The sequence below is a fragment of the Muscardinus avellanarius genome, assembly GCF_963383645.1.
Source record: "Muscardinus avellanarius genome assembly, chromosome: 1".
Classification (NCBI taxonomy): domain Eukaryota; kingdom Metazoa; phylum Chordata; class Mammalia; order Rodentia; family Gliridae; genus Muscardinus; species Muscardinus avellanarius.
This window is the reverse complement of record NC_137786.1, coordinates 53222163-53240714: the sequence shown is the minus strand read 5'-3', so window position 1 is coordinate 53240714 and position 18552 is coordinate 53222163. Positions and strand designations below refer to the sequence as shown.

At 35.5% G+C, this 18552-nt stretch overlaps 1 protein-coding gene and 1 pseudogene across 3 annotated transcripts in view; one reads left to right on the top strand and one right to left on the bottom strand.

Annotated features, from left to right (window-relative positions):
* The window catches only part of RNF180 (ring finger protein 180), a gene marked incomplete at both ends in the record, with an annotated part of 184951 nt that extends 166855 nt beyond the window's left edge, over positions 1-18096 (bottom strand). For both annotated transcript variants that reach the window (XM_080695630.1, XM_080695631.1), the window contains one exon: positions 17962-18096. In XM_080695630.1, coding sequence (XP_080551756.1) covers positions 17962-18096 — 135 coding nt within the window. The remainder of the gene's footprint in view (positions 1-17961) is intronic.
* LOC308270490 (endoplasmic reticulum junction formation protein lunapark-like) lies at positions 2211-12524 on the top strand (annotated as a pseudogene). Its single transcript has 3 exons — positions 2211-2311; positions 6181-6360; positions 11816-12524. The product of its transcript is annotated as an endoplasmic reticulum junction formation protein lunapark-like (transcript).
* Positions 18097-18552: the final 456 nt, after the last annotated feature.

Here is an 18552-nt window from a genome sequence, read left to right as displayed (position 1 = left end):
AATAAACTACTGATTATTTGCATATCCACTAAATTTAGGAACCTTAAGACACCGGGAAAATTTGGTTTTATGTACTTTCTTCACCTGCCTTTCCTAAATTTTTAGTTCTGATAGTGATTACTTTGCAATAATAACAGTTCATCATCAGTAGCCTTTCTCTCCTACTCATATGTAAATAAAGGTTTCTTGGGAAAAGCACTAAACTGAAGATCCTTTCTAACTCCAATCTACTTTAATAGGAACGATGAGGAAGCTGTCTTCAAAGGTGGAGTGTAATGGCAAAAGATAGAAAAATCTGCAGCCATTTAACTAAAAAATAAATATATAAATGGTTAAAAATGCCTTAAGTTACTCCAAATTTTAAATACTTCCCCTATTTCATGTTACTACTTTTAGGATTATTATAGTTACAAACACATTCTTCTTGGAAGAAAAATTATTTTCCAAATACATTATCATTTTCCAAATAAATTACTCTCTATATCTAAGGTTCCACATCCATAGATTCAACCAACTACAGACCAAAGTTATTCAAGAAAATAAATGTATCTGTAGTGAACACACACAAACTTTTTTCTTGTCATTATTCCCTAAACAATAGTCTAAAAAGTATTTACACTGTATAAGGCCTTATTAGTAATCTAGAAATGATTTAAAGTAAAGAGAGATATACATACACCATTTTACATAAAAGATTTGAGCATCTATAAAGTCTGGTATCTATCGGGATCTTGGACCCAGCCTCCACAGATACCAAGAGGAGACTACAATTTAATTTCTATATATCCTAACAATTAAAATATAACCTCATTTTTTTATGCTCATGACACATACCTTGTTTTTCATGCTGGGAAAATGATTTCATTTCCTGAAAAGCACCAGTACAAATAGTAGGGCCTTTTTTGCTTTAATTCTGAAGTGCAAACCTTGTTAGTTAATAAGCTCCATGGGGCATGCACTTTGTATCTTTATATCTTAAGAGAGTGCCTAAAATAAAATAGGCACTTAACAAATGCTGAGCCATTGAAAGGTGCCTAAGCTGTACATGAAAGCTCTATTTTTCACTGTAATATTTACTTCCTCTAATTCTTCTAAAGCATTTTCTTCTTACTATTAAAGACTATTAAAATGTTCCCTGATGATATTTGTGCTTGTTTTTATTTTCTATATTGTTAGAAACTTTCATATAACAATTTGAATTCTCAACAGTTTAGTTCTAAAGGGCCAAGATCCATTATAACACAGTGAAGTAGGCTAAACAAATGTGTGTGTGTGTGTGTGTGTGTGTGTATGTGTGTGTGTGCACACACAGTATGGATTCAACTGAGGGCCTCACACATGCTAATAAGCACTCTATCATTGAGCCATATCTTCAGCCCACAAATCTATCTATATTTTAAGAAACTCTGGGAAACATATTCAAAGTGACTCAATTAAAAAAAAGAAAACTAAATATTTTGCCTCAGAAACAAAATGAAAGTACAGGGAAAGTTGTTTTTTTTGTTTTGTTTTGATTTGTTTTTGTTTTTTTGTGGGTCTGGGGATGGAGCCCAAGGGCATTCAACCTATGAGCTACACCTCCTGCCCTATTGTTTTTTATTCTTTATTTTGAAACAAGGTCTCCCTGAGTTACAAAGGGCCTCACTAAGTAGCTGAGGCTGTCCACAAACCCTGATCCTCTGGTCTCAGCCTCCCGAATGCTGGGATTACAAGTGTGAGCCATCACGCCTGGCTGGGGAAAGTTTTTGAAGAACCAAATTTATCGTGTGAACTATCCATACTTATAAAATTATATTTTCACTATTAGGTCCAAACTTTTCAAAATTGTCAACACATGAGCAAGAAGAAAGGGAGAGAGTAAGTTGAAAAAAGAAAGAAAAATTTCCATATTGGAAAAAAGAATAGATTATTTACTTCATAGGAAGGTAATTGCAGCCAACCTAGCAACATTTACTGAGTGACTACTGGACACAGGGCTGGCCACACAAATTGAGTAGATTACTTCTTAACTTGCAGAAACTATACTGGGTAACTTTCTGTATACACACCTCAGTATTTTATCTAACCATATAAACTGATCGTGATGTCTGCTATAGTTTGGCTCTAGAATGTTGAAGGCTTGCTCCCAGCATAGCAATGCTCAGAGGTAGGGTGTTGGGCAAGCAACTGGATCATGAGGGCTCTCATCTTATCAGTAGATTAGTCCACTGATGGCTTCAGAACTTGATGGTATTTATTGGGAGGTGGTAGAAAAAGTAGGAGATGGGGACAAGTTGGAGGAAGTAGGCCACTGGGCACATGCCCTTGAAGGGTACATGTTGTCCCTAGCTCACTCCTCTCTTTCTCTCTCTCTCTCTCACTTTTTCAGTCACCAGGCAGGGAGCCCCTCTGCTTCACCAAGTCTTCTCCACCATAACACTCTGCCTCCTAAAGGCCCACAGCAATGGAGAAGCCTGCCACAGACTGAAACTGTAAGCCAAATTAAGTTTTTCCTCCTTTAAGTTGATTATATACATCACAGTGATGAAACGCCAACAAACATATATTTAATCGCAAAACATTGCTCCTAACACAAAGAAGCTGCATAAATGTTTGAAATGCTTCATGAACATTCCTACATGAATGAACGTTAGAGTAACAATTATAGATAGATGAAGTCTGACAATACTTATCCTTCTGATTTTTACTGTGACAAGTATTTATATTATGCTTACCATGCCCCAGGTACAAATTTTTAAAAATTCTATCCTAAAGATAAGGACATTGAAAGAAGAGAAATTAAATAACTTTTAAGTAACTTGTCAAGGTCACACAGTAAGTAGCAAAGCTAAGATTTCCACTTAGTCAGTCAATCTAGCTTCAGAATTCATGACTCAGCCTGTAAGCTTCCAATGTAACCTCCTAACCAAATAGCCACTATGGTTTGTACAGCAATACACTTTCTTATATCTGTGGCCTGAGTATGCCTTAAGGCATGCCATTGCTCTTATTCCCTAAGCTTAAAAAATAATCTAAAAATTTAGCATTAACTTATGTTTAAATTAACCAAAAACAACACATTAACTTACATAGGGAGAGATGTGTACATACACACGCGCATGCACACACACACACACACACACACACACACACACACACACAAAATCTCCCATAGCTGTTTCTGTTCTATGATACCCCGATCTGACCTTCATCATTTAAGAACTATAGCAAGCACACATTTTTCTCCAAACTAAAAAGAAACAAAGTCAGAGCAAATGATATATGTAAGAAGAGCATAAAAGGCTGGTTGAGGGTATAATATTCTATTTTTCTTTTCTGAAAATGAACTTATAGAGCTCAGTAAAAGACCAAGGTAAATGCAGAAGCCTCAACTATAAAAAAGACTGACAACTAATTCGCTTATATGTAAATACAGGCAAATGTAAAAGAAAAGAAAAAGAAATATATGCATGATACTGTAAAATATTTATTTCTAATATAATTATACATATCATACAACCATTAAATTTAAGTTTGTAAGTCTTAAGTTACTATATTAAAAACATGCAAATATAAATATGCAAAAACAAATTATATGGGTGTTGTTCTGGGGATCAAACCAACTGCCTCACTTGTGCTAGGCAAATGCTCCACCACTGAGCTGCACTCTCAGTCCTAAAATAATTTTAATGGACATATTTTAAGAAGAACTATGAAACTAAAAACAACAATTTGCAGAATTTAAAGCCTTTAGAGCAGTAGCATACAGGTTGTCTTTTTGATAAAAACTAAACTGAATATTAGAAAAGTTTTTTATTACAATTTCAAAAAACTTACTAAACATGATTTTCATGCCTCAAATTTGTTGTGTGGAGGAAAGTGGACAAAGAAACTAAACTAATGTCATGTAAGGCTTTCAGGAAAATGTTGACAAAATGTTTATAGATGAAATGATTTGTTTAAGCAGCAGGGGGAGCTAATGCACCACAGTTTAGCTCTTTCCTTAAGGGCAGGCAGTATTTTCAGTTGCTGTGCATTAGACTATCACTTAATTGTATTATTATAAGCTAGATTTTTATCATTATAGGATCTTTATAACATTTATAAAGGTGTTTAACACTTGGCATTTCCAACGTAAACAATAATAATCCCTTAGCCAATTCATTAAAAGTGAGCAAGCTGTATTATTTAACTACTAGAGCTGTGAACACCACAGGAAAAAGTTATGTAGAAAACATTTCACCAGGTTAACATTATTACTCAATTATTTTTAATTAAATGTTTAAAGTGTTTACAATTATAAAGGAAACAAAATTGTATTAGACTGCCTTATTTTTCTGTTTGTACTTTGAGAAGGTACAAGGATGAAATCTTTAAAACCAAAAGTACATAGGCCCCTGCATCCATATTTCCTATCTTTCTAATTCACTCTACTCTGTAACTCAGGTGATTTTTTTTAACTCAAAGCCCATGTCACTTCCTCTCGGTGACTTCTCAGCTCTTAAGATAAAGATCAAAGCCCTTAAGTTGGACTTACAAGATCATAAACAATGGAACCAGTGCCCATTTCCTAGCCTCGTCTCTTGCATAGTCCCTGTTGATCTTTGAACTCATATCACAGGCATCTCTCCTAGTTTTGTGGATGCACCACAGGGACTTTGAATATGCTGTTCCTGGAGTTTGGAATGCTCTACCTCATGAACTGCCCTCACTTACTCATCTATAGTATTTCCACACAACTCACCTCCTCAGAACTTAAACAGCAGAAATATATTTTCTTGCTATTTTTGAAGCTGAAAGTCCAAGATCAGGGCACCAGCATATCCAATTCTGAGGTGCACTTTCTTCTTCTCTTGTAGACAGCCACGTTCTTGTTGTGTCCTCCTCATGTGATGTCTGTCTCTGTCTGTCTGCCTGTCTGTCTGTCTCCCTCTCTCCCTCTTCTTTAAGGCTGCAGTCCTATAGGACGAGAGTCTCATCCTTATCACTCATTTAACCTTAATTTCTCCTATAATTCTATCTCCAGATACAGTCCCACTGCAGCTTCAAGATATGCCTTTGAAGGGCATACATTTCAGTCCAGAACATGTTCATAAGACTATGAGACTAAATAAATGAATATAGAAAAGCTAAAAATATAATTAGCAATACAATTTTTATTTCATTTTATAGCCACTAAAGGAAAGATACAATTAGAATAATAAAAAGAGAAAATGAACAGATTTTCTAAAAATCAGTAAAGGAGGCACATAATGCAATAATTAAGTTGATGTTTGTGAATCATGTTCATGGTAGCCACAGCACTGGCAGTGATATAAAGATGAAGAGCCTCAGAGCCCAGTGATAGAAGAAGAACGACAACCCAATAACAAACATGCTTTAAAGTAAGTGTTGGATGATTGCTCAGTCCTCAGTTTCCTCCATCCACTGGAATTTGGTACCTGCCCCTATAATTTTCACAACCACAAGGAATGTTGAACAATGATTTACTAAAACTATTGAACATGTTTACCTCTCACTCAGAGTCTACATACGGCTATATAGTTGTGATGCCACCTCTGCATAAAAGTCAGAGGCACCTTCCAGAGACCAGTATCTTCTAGAATCACACCTTGTACAAATGCAAGCTGAAGGAAGTGTCTGGTCTCGTAGGTCTCCCATCAACGTCAACACTAATAATCAATCCTTTCCTACTAGATGCTCATCCCTTGATTTCCTAACACTGTGCAAGTTTCCAGTGATCTCTGTACTGAATCTCATATTCATAGAATCAGCAGCTACCTAACATATTTGAATATTCTACAGGCCATGAAAACTTGACATGTCTAAATTATAAAACCAAAACCTGAGACTGAGGACACCACTCTCCACCACAAATTGCACAAATGAAGACTATTTATTTTTACACTCTTTGGGAGTTTTGCTGTAATTTACTTTTTGTTTTGGTTCTTGCCAATATTTCATATAACTCAGCCTGAAGACAGGGCAGAAGTCTCTTTTTCTCTCAGTAGACATTATAGATTATTCAAAACTCCAATCTAAATTCCCTATTGTATGCCTTACTGCAGGCCAGTGGCTGGAAAACTAAAGCTCAAATGTCTCAGCTTAGTTTCCACACATGACCTAGCTTCCACCAAGCTGATAAGCCACTCAGGAGTACAAAAACAGAAAGGATCACTGTGTCTGTTCTGTTTCTTGTAGCAAGCTCGGTTTGGGAGGCACGTGGTTATCCTGTAGCAATGGTCACAACAACTGTACTGCCCAGCTCCTCATTTCCTGCAGTCTGACAGGAGAATGTGAGCCGTCCATTTCTGATGGATGGTCAGGGCCAAAGAAGTGTGGTCCCATGCCAAAAGCTCTCAGTGTTGTTTCCCCAGTTTTGTGAGCATCTATGTTGTTTTTTCTCACCTGCATAGGGTGTGGAAGATAAAAGATAAAGCCCTAGCCTTACTCAGGGCGTGGGAGAAACTAAGGAAGAATCCCCTTCAAGCTGAGTTATAACCTCAGTATATTGGTAAATGAGAACTAAACCAGTTGCTCAGAAGAACACACAAAGAAACTTGCCTATCTCATTTTAGCATTGAGTACAAGGAAAAGGGGAAAAAATTTTCTTTCAGGGTAGAAAAGAATTTCTTAAACACAAAAAGTATAAAATATAAAGGAAAGGACTAAAAACATCATAAATTATGAAACTTCTGTTCATCAAAAGATAACATGAATGAAATATCTTAAAAATCACATCAAGATAAGCTAATTCAAAAATAGGCAAAACTTTGAAGAAAACACAAATGGCCTCTGAAAATGAAATCTTAAATGTTGGTGAAAATGTGGAGTCATAGCAACGTTCAACAACTGCCGCCGAGTCTCTCATCTGAATACAAGCTAGCATTGCTTTGTAGAGTTCAACACGCACATGCCCCATTGATGCTGTGACCGTACTTCTAGTAATATACCCCTGCCTTGTGCATCAAGATATGTACAGGAAAGCTCAGAGCAGCACTGTTTCTAAGGACAAAAAAGTGGATGTAACTCAAATGTCTGTCAATAGTAGAACAAGTTATGAATTGATATATTAATACTATAAAAAGTGAAAAAGTCAACTACAGCCATGCCACACCTCAACATGGTGATACTTAGTTAACAGCACTCCCAGAAGATACCTACATTTGATTTCATTTGCAGAAATTTCTGGAGCAAAATACAATCTTTGTATATTTAATTATAGAGTTATTTTAATAGGTGATATAGTTAATTTAGATAGGTGATACTTATATTTTAGTATAACTTCTGATAAACTTACTTTTATGTTATAATAATTCATTTTATGATTTTCTTTAAACAGAATATATCCTTTTATGCCCCTCATTAATATTTTCATGATGTATATACATTTGGAAAATGTAAAATATGTTTTTATAATATAAAAAAGAATTTATGAAAAAGCAAATGCCTATATAGTCACTACCCCTATTAAGAAATGCAATTTTTTTGCCGGGCGTGGTGGCGCACGCTTGTAATCCCCGCGCTTGGGAGGCGGAGACAGGAGGATCGCGCAGGTTCGAAGCCAGCCGCGCGCTGGCTTGGGAGACCCTGTTTCCAAAATGAAAATGCAAAAATAGGTCTGGAAGTGTAGCCCCGAGGTAGAAGGGCTTCCAGGAACCCCAGTACCACCAAAAGAAAGAAAAAAAAGAAATACAATTTTTTTTCTTTTTTTTTTTTATTGGTGCACTGTATTCATACATCATAGTGGGATACAAACTTTTGTAGACATACATGCACACATCGCCCAGTCAGCCCCCACCCGATCCCCACCCCATTCTCTCCCCATCCCTCCCTCCCATGCGTGGCTTAGTGGTTGACATCTAGTATTATAGCAATTTATCAAAAATTAAAAATGATAATTTCACATAAAAGTTTCATTTGTCTGATACCAAGCTTTTGATGACTTAAAGATAACATTTCAATATTTCTTTTTACTTTCTTTCTTACCAGAGAATATTTTTTTTCTATTTTTCTTAGGTGAAACTATCATATATTTATATATTTATTTTTCAGAAAAAAAAAATCTATCCTAATATGGAATATGGACTCTAGATACCCAAAACGATCTTGAAAAAGAACAGAGCTAGAAGATATATATTTTCTGATTTCAAACCATATAAAGCTACAATAATTGAAACAGTGTAGTACTATTCTAAAGGCAGATATATACACCATTGGAGTTAAATAAAAGCCTAGAGCTAAATTCTTCCCTATATTGTCAAGTTATTTTTGACAAGGTTTCCATGAATATTTGGTGGTGGGAATAATAATCTTTTAAATAAATATTGTTGAAAAATAATAATTACATGGAAAAGAATAAAGTTGGACCCTTACCTAATCCCATATACAAATATTAACTCAAAATAGATAAAAGACCTAAATATAAATCTTAAGACTATAAACTTTTAGGAGAAAATCTGGGTCATAAAACCTCACAACATTGAAATTGGCAGTGATTTCTTGGATATGATTTCAATGGCACAGGCAACAGAAGAGTATACAAACTCCCTAAAAAATAAAAAAAATTGTATATCCAAAGACAATGTAAACAGAGTTAACAGTTACTAATAGAATGGGATAAAATATTTCCAAATGCTATATCTGAAGGTATATTAATATTCCAACTAGAAATCCTAAAAATTAACAACAATAAAGGCAAACAATACCCTTTAGAGATAGGTAAAAGACTAACATAAATAATGAATCTCCACAGATAACCAATCTTAGTTGTCTGTTGGATGGAAAATCTTGTTTCTCTGGTTCTGGTGTGTGTTACCTATTTCTTCTTTGTAGTTAATCTCTTTGAGTATTTTCTCTAGCGCTGGTTTTGAAGACATAAATTCCTTAAGTTTCTGTTTGTCATGGAAGCTTCTTATTTCTCCATCTAATTTGATAGAAAGTTTTGCTGGGTAGGAAATTTTTGGCTGGAAGTTGTTTTCTTTCAGAGTTTGGAATATGTTACTCCAAGCCCTTCTGGCTCTCATGACTTGGCTTGGGAAGTCTGGAGTGATTCTAATTGGTTTGCCTCTGAATGTCACTTGGCTCTTTGTTTTTGTTGCCTTTAAGATTCTCTGCTTGGCTTCCACATTGGTCATTTTGACAATTATGTGGCGTGGGGAACCTCTTCTCCGATCCTGTCTAAAGGGAGTTCTATAAGTTTCCTGGACCTGTGTATCAACCTCTTGCTCTATGTTTGGAAAATTTTCTGCTATTACTTCCTTGAAGAGATTGTTGATCCCTTTGTTTTCACTTTCTTTTCCCTCCTCTATTCCAATTATTCTTAGGTTAGCTCTCTTAAAATAGGCCCATATTTCTTCAATATCAATTTCCTGCTGTCGGATATTTTTTTCTAGATTAGAAACTATGCGTTCATTTTTGGAATGATCATCTTCTAAGAGCGAGATTCTGTTCTCCATGTGGTCTAATCGGTTGTTTGTGCTTTGAATTGAGGCCTTTACTTCATTAATTGCATCCTTCATCTCTTTTTGGCTCTCTCTGAGTTCTTTTCGAAGCACCTCTATTATTTCTACAGTTATTTTCCTGATTTGATATTCTAGAAATCTCTGATTTTCTGTTTTATTGGGTTCTGATGTTGTGGGGTTGTGGGCATTCACTGCTCCAGTATTATTCCTCTTTCCCATGATTTCGGAAGTTTGTGCCTTCTCTGGGTTCTTCCCTTGGGTCACTATGACTTCACTTAAGGTGTTCTGGATCTCGAGTCAGTAGTATCTCAGACCCCACTACTCCTTTACTGGGTTGTATCACAGAGTCTCTGACCCAGAGAGTCGATAGAGGCTGCTTTAGACTGTGGGGGGTGCCAGGTTACACGTTCTCCTATGGTGTGATATCTCTGCCACCGCCACTCCCCCACTGGGTAAAGTCCCAGGGAGTACAGTACTGGGATTTCTCCTCTGTGGCCCGCAATTTGACTCACTGTTCTTGAGTATGTAGATGTAGCTGTACTGGACTCGGTGAATTCGCTGCTGCTGCCGGCGGTGGCAATATGGCGCCGCCGCTATGCCCTCGGCTGTGAGGCTGGCGTATTTCTTCTTGGTTTTGAGTTCCACTCTGAATCCCTGCAGCGTGTGCTGAGCTCAGCCACTGGGAGCTTTAGATGCTCCCTGCGCCGAGAAATCCCACCTGGCTGTTCCGCAGAGGCTCACCTCGGCTTGCTGTAGCCATCCGGTGAACTCGCCGCTCACGCCGGCAGTATGGCGCTGCTGCCGTGTCCTCGGGCGTGAGGCCGGTGTATCTCCTCTGTGGCTCTGAGCTCTGTTCTCAGTCTGCTTTCTCTCTGGAGGCTGGTGATTTTTTTGTTTCTCTGGTGATGGTGTTTTCTGGCTATGAAAGGCGCTGATTTTGTGGTAATGGAGACTGGTTGTTGGTGGGGCTCTTAAGCCCTGCTTTTCTTGGTCGCCATCTTCCCGGAAGTCTAAGAAATACAATTTTGGGAGCTGGGCTCGCTTGCCTTTCCCTGTAGTTCCAGTACTTGGGAGGCTGAGACAGGAGGATCACAGATTGCCGAGGCCAGCCTCAGCAACTTAGTGATACCCTCAACGACTTAACAAGATCCTGTTTCAAAATGAAAATAAAAAGGGCTGTGGGTTTAGCTAAGAGATAGAACGTTCCTTGGCTTAATCTCTAGCACCACAAAAAAAAGAAAAAAAGAAATTCAAAATTAATATTACTTTAGAACCTCCCTCAAAGTCCCTAATTACACACTAGTCCGTACCCTTATGCTTAATCACTATACTAAATTATTTTTTTTGACTTATTTTAGTTTTCATGTGTTCATTTTATTTTATATGTGCACTAGTATATATAATTTTGTATGTAAATTTAAGTTATGTATGTAATTTTATGTAAGTATTTTATGAGATAATTTAGTAGCTTACATATATTTTATAATGTATTTACACATTAACATTGTACATATAAATTTATAGAGACATATCAGAATGAAGTTGTCTGAGGATGGAACAGGACACTGGGCATGAAGAAAATTTTTAGTGTACTAAAAATTTTTGAAACTATATTTTGGTGGTAGTTACACAACTAAAAATTGCTGAATTATATTCTTACAATGGTTACATTTTATGGCTTACAAATTAGACTTTAAAAGCTATAAAATAGTGTTGGCTTATGCCTGCTGGGTAGACACCAGGGATGGGCTGTACCCACTTCAATCATCTATGACTTCCTTTGAACAATCAATGATATTTATCATTGTTCCAAGTTTTCCAAGTTAAAAAAAAATGGGTGGATTAGTTTCTCTATGGAGGACAAAACCTTCAGCTATTCTAGAAAGTATAGAAAGTTCTAGAAAGTATAAATAAAGAAACTAAAGCATTAGAAGAATTTAGGGAAAACAGAGATTACAAAACTTATGGGGTGAAACTGTAATTCTCTATTCCTTGGTTCTCTATCTGTTTACATGCTTAACCTGTGGTATCTTCCTGACGAATTTACAGTAAGACTTGCCATGACACTCGCATTTTTTGCTTTTCCACTGATATGAAGCACTGGATGATTTTAGATCACAGAAGAAAAAAAATACTTGAAGTAGTAGGGGAAAAAGAAACATATAAACTAATTCTTAAAAAAAGGAGTCATCCAGCCACTATCTGCTGGAGCAGCTGTAACTATAAGGTAAATAACTGTAAAAAAAAAACAAAACAAAAAAAAAAACTGCTGCTGCTGCTGCAGGAGGAAAGATCCATGTTTACCCAATGATTTGTCAGCAAATGGTAGCTCAAAGAAACCTTTCTCCAACACCAACAACTTCTAATTGAAGTGGTAGTCCACAAGTTTGATTATCTCCTGGGCCTCCAAAGGGCACCTCAACTCCTGATGGACCACAGAAAGAGCTGGTAGTCCAGCCCTATTGTACAATGTGTTACCTGGACATCTTGGATTCCCTGCTACTTCAGTGTCTAGAATAGGTCTTTATCCTCCAGCTCCACCCTTAGTAAGACCCATTATTCCTTGAGAAGGAGGTGCTGTGGATCAAACTGTTGAATGTTTAGTTGGTGATGGGCCACACAAGAAGCAGTATTTTCTCATAATGGCATGGCTTTGAAGGAAGAATTTGAATATATTGCTTTTCAACATGCCCACTTTTTTTTTTAATCTTGTAAGAAAAACTAGACCCCAGGCTCTAAGACTTCCAAAATTTAGTTTTGAGAAGAGGCAGACAGTGGAAGGCTCAAGCTCAGTAGGCCCCTTATCATCAGAAAGTATGCCTTCATCAGAGAACCAGATATGTGAAGAAACTTTAGAGGAACAAGATGTTCTCAATAACAGTACAGAGCAAACACATGACAAAATCCCAGCTACAGAGCAGACCAACCAAGGGACTGGAAAAAACAACTGGCTCAGAGGAACCAGAAGAGACAAGAGAGTGAGAACGAAAAAACCTCAGTAACCAAAGCCAAATCACCAGTTCCAGAGCTGATTTTATTCCTAATCTTGAACTAAGTGGAGATTCTGTGATGACAAAGTAGTAAATGCTTCCTGGTGCCTTCAACTGGATGTTTATAGTCTGTTGATGTCAGTTACTGCTTTTTTTTTTTTAGTGGTTCTTTATAAAAACACATTGCCCCTCCAAGTATATGCTTGATATCATTTGAATTCAGATTAACTAGCAATTTTAGAATGTCAAAGTTATTTCTACTAGCTATTAAAATACCAAGTGATATAAAATGAACTAAGACCCTTTTGAATGTACAAAGACCCACACTATTTAGATAGCTTTTAGATGTTTTTTGTCTGCTCTAAAAGTAAAAAAAAAAAAAAATAGTATTCTTGTTTTCTATATGTATTACCTGTAAATAATAATCTATTTTGATATAGGAAGAATTTTGGTTTAGGAAAAAATTCTCTAATAGTATTTGTTTTAAGGAATGAAACACACAATTTTGAGTACTTTCTTATTAAAACATAATTTTAACTCTTGACATATATACTAGTGGGAAGAAAATATCTATTTAGGTATTTAAATTAAGTGTTAGGAAATTTACAACTATAACTACATAGGCAGGGTACAAATTCTCTTTAAGAATGCAGTTGAACAGTCAAGTGCAATGTATCTCTTGATGTCTTTTATTTTGCAGCTGTTCCAAAGGCACATGATGTACATTAGTTTATGTTTATATATTAACATATAGGTAATGTGTTTTGCATTTGACTACACTTGAATTCTTAATATTACTTATACTTGTAAAATAATGATGATATGAAAGTGAAATTTGTGCTTTTTGTGTTTATTTTGCTACAGAAAATTAAAAATGGTCTAGCATCAATTTCTTCTTGTTATATATTTTAGACTTCAAATAGCACCTTGGTAGATGACTTAGTTATATGAAAAATCCTACTAAGAAGAGCTTACAGTATGATAAGTTTATATTCTGTTTAGAGCAAATTATTATTCTTTTTTTCCTCCTGTACTTTCAAGTTCAGAAAAATAAGTTCTAACCAAGGTTTACGTTTTTCTGATTTAGGAACACATTAGACCATCTGTAGGTTTTAACTTTGAGAAAGAAGTGTATTTAGTGAGAATAGGCAGTTAATTGCTGATAGTTCACTGGATTAAATATGAATACTAAGAATCAAATTGAACAAAATTTTGAAACTGAATGGCAATTCTTGAACCATAAATACAGCGTGATTATCTTTATGGTTTTCTTTTATCCCTCTTCTTCAATATTAAAAAAAAGTTGAAATCACTGGGCGTGACAGCGCATGCTTGCAATCCCCGGACTTGGGAGGCTGAGACAGGAGGATCGCACAGGTTCAAAGCCACCTCAGCTACTTAGTGAGGCTCTCAACAACTTAGTGAGATGAGACCCTGTTTCCAAATAAAATATTAAAAAAAAATAGGTCTGGGTGAATAGCCCAAAGGTAGAAAGCCTCTGGGTTCTACCCCAAGTACCACCCCAAAAAAAGTTGAAATCAAGTTACTATGCCAAAGGGAGGAATATATAAGAATAGTGTATATGGCTATTTCAGCTGTACATTTTATTGAAAATTGAATTAGATTAAACCTTTAAAAAAGCTATAATATATACACACATGCACACACATGTGTATCTCTATAAACACATATATGTATATTTGCTCACAAATTACCTCTTCTAGGAAGCCTTCTGTGATTATCCAAGACTAAAATTTGCGTGCCTTCCTATTACTCATTAAATTGGGCTACACTGGTTGGCCCATTTTCAACTATGAAAGCTTCTACAGGACTGGAATGATTTTTCAAGTCTATATGGGTCTCTGCCACTACCCATCCCAATATTTTTGTTATTGCTCATTAAGTACTAATTAATGAATGAATGCAAGTTCTTCAGGTAAATAAGAGGGCCCACCACTATAATGAGAGACTGTGAAATTACTTGGTATCTTGAGGGAAGACTGACATCAGCAGAGGGAGTGTGAAGGTTAAGAGCACTGTCTCTGGGCCCAGTATCCAGTCCCATTGCAGTTGTATTGCCTAGTAGCAGTGTGAATGCAAGCAATGCAGTTTTCTTATCTATGAAGTGGAGATGATAGGTCATCTACCTTAAAGAGTCAATGTAGGGAACAAATAATAAAGACAGCACATAAAACAGTGTCCAACAAATAAGCACATGTAGGAGTACTCTACATCATTAGTCATCAAGAACACGGAAACTAAAACTTAATGATACTGGGGATGGTGGTGCACACCTGAAATCCCATTATATGGAAGGCAGAGATAGGGAGACCACAGGTTCAGCAACTTAAGAAGAACCTATTTCAAATTTTAAAAGTATCTATAAATATAAATTAAAATATATATAGGATATATATACATATATATGATATATATAGGATGGCAGTATAGCTCAAATGCAGAACATCTATGGGTTCAATTCCAACTACCATGAAATATTAATGTAATTATAATTTAAAACTATAATGATACACCATTATGAATCTATCAGATTGGTGAAAATTATAAAGACTAACAATACTAAGTGTTGAAAAAGATAGAGCAACTGGAATTTTCATATACTGCTATTACAAGTGAATGATCACTTGGGAAACCTATCAGTAGTTTCTAAAAAATTAATATATAATCTACCCTGTGACCAAAAGAAAGGCATTCCTATGTGCATATCAAAAAATAAATAATACATAACCACAAAAAAAAACTTTTACACAAATTTTGGTAGTATAAACTGTCAAATAAGTACAAAATATCTACTGACAGAAAAAATGATAATTATGATATATTCACAAATAGCAAACTACTCAGCAAACTACTAATGCATTCTGATACACATGACGTATAAAGAAATCTCTAAAATATTATGTTTAGAAAAATAAATCAGACCAAGCCTTTATCCTATATTATTTCATTTGAATGATGAGTAAGACCAAGCAAAACTAGTTTATGGTAATAGATATTAGTATAGTGATTACCTTGTAAAGGGAGAGTATTGCCTGAAAAATAGCAAGGCAAATGTAGAGATTATGTAGGTATTGTGTATCTTAACCTGATTCCTAACAGTAATAAAATGTATTAAGCTGCACATAATTTCATTACTCCATATAAATTATATACACTAAAATAATCTTAGCATGTGTTAAAGTTTGGATATGAAGTGTCTGCAAAAGACCATGTGTTGAAGGCTTCATCCCAATGCAGCAGTATTCAGAGGTAGGGCTTTTGGAAAGGAATTGGAACATGAGGGCACTATCCTTATCAATGAACTAATCTATTGGTAAGTTAATATCTGAATGAGCTCTGGAGGTGAGCTTCAGATGACATGTCCTTCTACCTTGATGTCCTGCCTTGTCTTATGCCCAAATAAACCAGCCAGCCAACCTCTAAAGCCATGAGCCAAAATAAATCTTTTCTCTTTTATTTTGATTTTCTCAGGTATTTTGTCACAGCAGTCAAAAATTAATAACACAACTTGAATAGTTTTAGGTTTTTATCAAATCAAAATGTATATCCATTTTTAAAAATATCTGGCATATAGTAAGAATACAAAGTTACCTACTATAACCAATTCAGGTTAGATTCAGACATATAACTTCCCTATATCTGTTAGAATGGAAAGAAAATCAATTCTGTAAGCCTTTTGGTTGAGTTTTTTGGGTCTTCTAAGTATAGTATCATGTCATCTGCAAATAGGAATAGTTTTAGTTCTTCTTTTCCTATTTGTTCTCCTTTGATTTTTTCTTACCTTATTGCTCTAGCTAGACTCTCAAATACTATTGAAAAGAGGTGATGATAATGGACATCCTTGTCTTGCTCCCATTTTTAGGAGGAATTCTCAAAGTTTTCCCCCATTTAATACGATGTTGGATATGGGCCTATTGTATATTGCCTTTATGATGTTGAGGTATGTTCTTTCTATTCTGATTCTCTGCAGTGCTTTCAGCATAAATTGATAATTGGATTTTGTCAAATGCTTTTTCAGCATCTTTGTGTGTGTGTGTGTGTGTGTGTGTGTGTGTGTGTGTGTGTGTGGTACTGGGGTTCCTGGAAGCCCTTCTACCTCTGGGCTACACTCCCAAACCTATTTTTTTATATTTTTTTATTTGGAAACAGGGTCTCTTATGCCAGTGCGGCTGGCTTTGAACCAGCATGATCCTCCTGTCTCCGCCTCCCAAGCGCAGGGATTACAAGTGTGCGCTACCATGCCTGGCTTTCAGCATCTATTGAAATGATCGTGTGAAGCCAAACTACTAAACTAATGCATGCTTATCTATATGCATAGCACACAATTCACAACTGCCAAACTTTAGAACCAGCCAAGATGCCCATCAGCAGATGAATAAATTATAAAATTATGTGATATGTACACAATGGAATTTTACTCAGCCATAAAGAACAAAATTATGTCATTTATAGGAAAATGGACAGAAGTGAAGAACATTATGCTAAGTGAGATAAGTCAGTCACAAAAAGTAAGAAATCAGATGCTTTTCCTAATATGTGAAAGCTATAGAGAAAATGAGTCATAGGAGAAAGTCTAGAAGAAGAAGGAAAAATTATAGATGAGCAAATAAGGTAATATAACTGAGGGGGATGGGAAGGGGGAAGAGGAAAATGGCCTAACATACATGATATACATTCACAAACATATCAAAGTCAATCACTAAGCCAAATATGAGAAGGAGGAAGGTGGAGGGAATGGAGTGGGAATTGGGGAAAGACTAAAGAGTGAGTGTGCATGTATGCCTCTACTCATCTTGTGCCTCATTAAGATGTATGACTACAATGCATCAATAAAAAATTTAAATAAAGAATGAAAAGGAAATAATAATGAGTATGTATGGCTGGGACAAAAAACAAATAATAATAAAACATGACAATGACTACAATCACTCTATGTTGAATTTAGAATTTCCTGCCAAGTTCATGAATTACTTTCTAGTTTATAACTCTAATATTTTCTTTTTATTATCACTCTTACACAAGTTTAGGAATTTATTGTTGTTGATTTAAAAACATTTATTTTTATCAGGATGAACGATCAAATGCTTTCAAACTACGAGTTACTTTTATATTATATATGAATTTAAGCTTCTAAGTGAATACCAAAAACTAAAAAATATATAATAGGTTTCCTATTTCTTACTAGAATACTACATTTTTGTGGTGACTCATAAGGTTCTTTCATGAAAGAGGTAATAAATATAAACTGTTCTCTTTGACTTATATCTATGCTATTTCACTTAAACTTCAAAGGCATGTCAACATTAGCAGGTAATGTTAAGGTCAACTGTAACAGGAAGGTGAAATATGCTTTTTGCCTTTTAAATATCACTTTGGAATATTTTTATTGGGTCATATTAAATAAGGTAAAAAATTAGTCAGGTATGGAGAGGTAAGTATGCATGTATGGGGGTATGCTCCAAACATTTTGATACTAGAAACTGAAGACTGACATTAGTAACACTCACCTTAATCACTTGATTCTCAAGATAATTCATGAAACAACCAGAACTTGCTATATGTTTTCTACATTTCCAACAACGAAGAATACTTATCTCCTCTTGATTATGATGTCCAGTAATCAATTCTTCACTTCTTTTCATCTGTGGAAACATTAATGCATTTTTAGAATATTAAATTATGTCCGATAAACTTGATTTCCAAATCCTTAGTATAGCAATACCTATAAGTAGAGCAGAAGCAACAATTATTTACTGAGATGCTTAGGATCACCCAGTCTCTCCTCTACTTTCTATCTGTGACTTGAGCAAAAATTACAGAGTAAGCTGATTACTTAGTATGACAGTCAACTACAGGTTCTTCATAGTAGATGTGAACCCAAGCAGGAGATTTGAACACTCTTAGGTACTAAAAAGTTTAAGTATTTGCCCCAAACATTAAAGAAACTTGTGCTGGCCCTGAGCAAAAATCCCTTAAACTTTCATATAAACTCCACATCTTGACCCTGGTTGTAAGACCCACCTATGTAGAATATCTCTTGTTCCCAGATAGAACACCCCTTTTCTCTTATTGTCTATTGTGAGTTGAAGCTACAACAC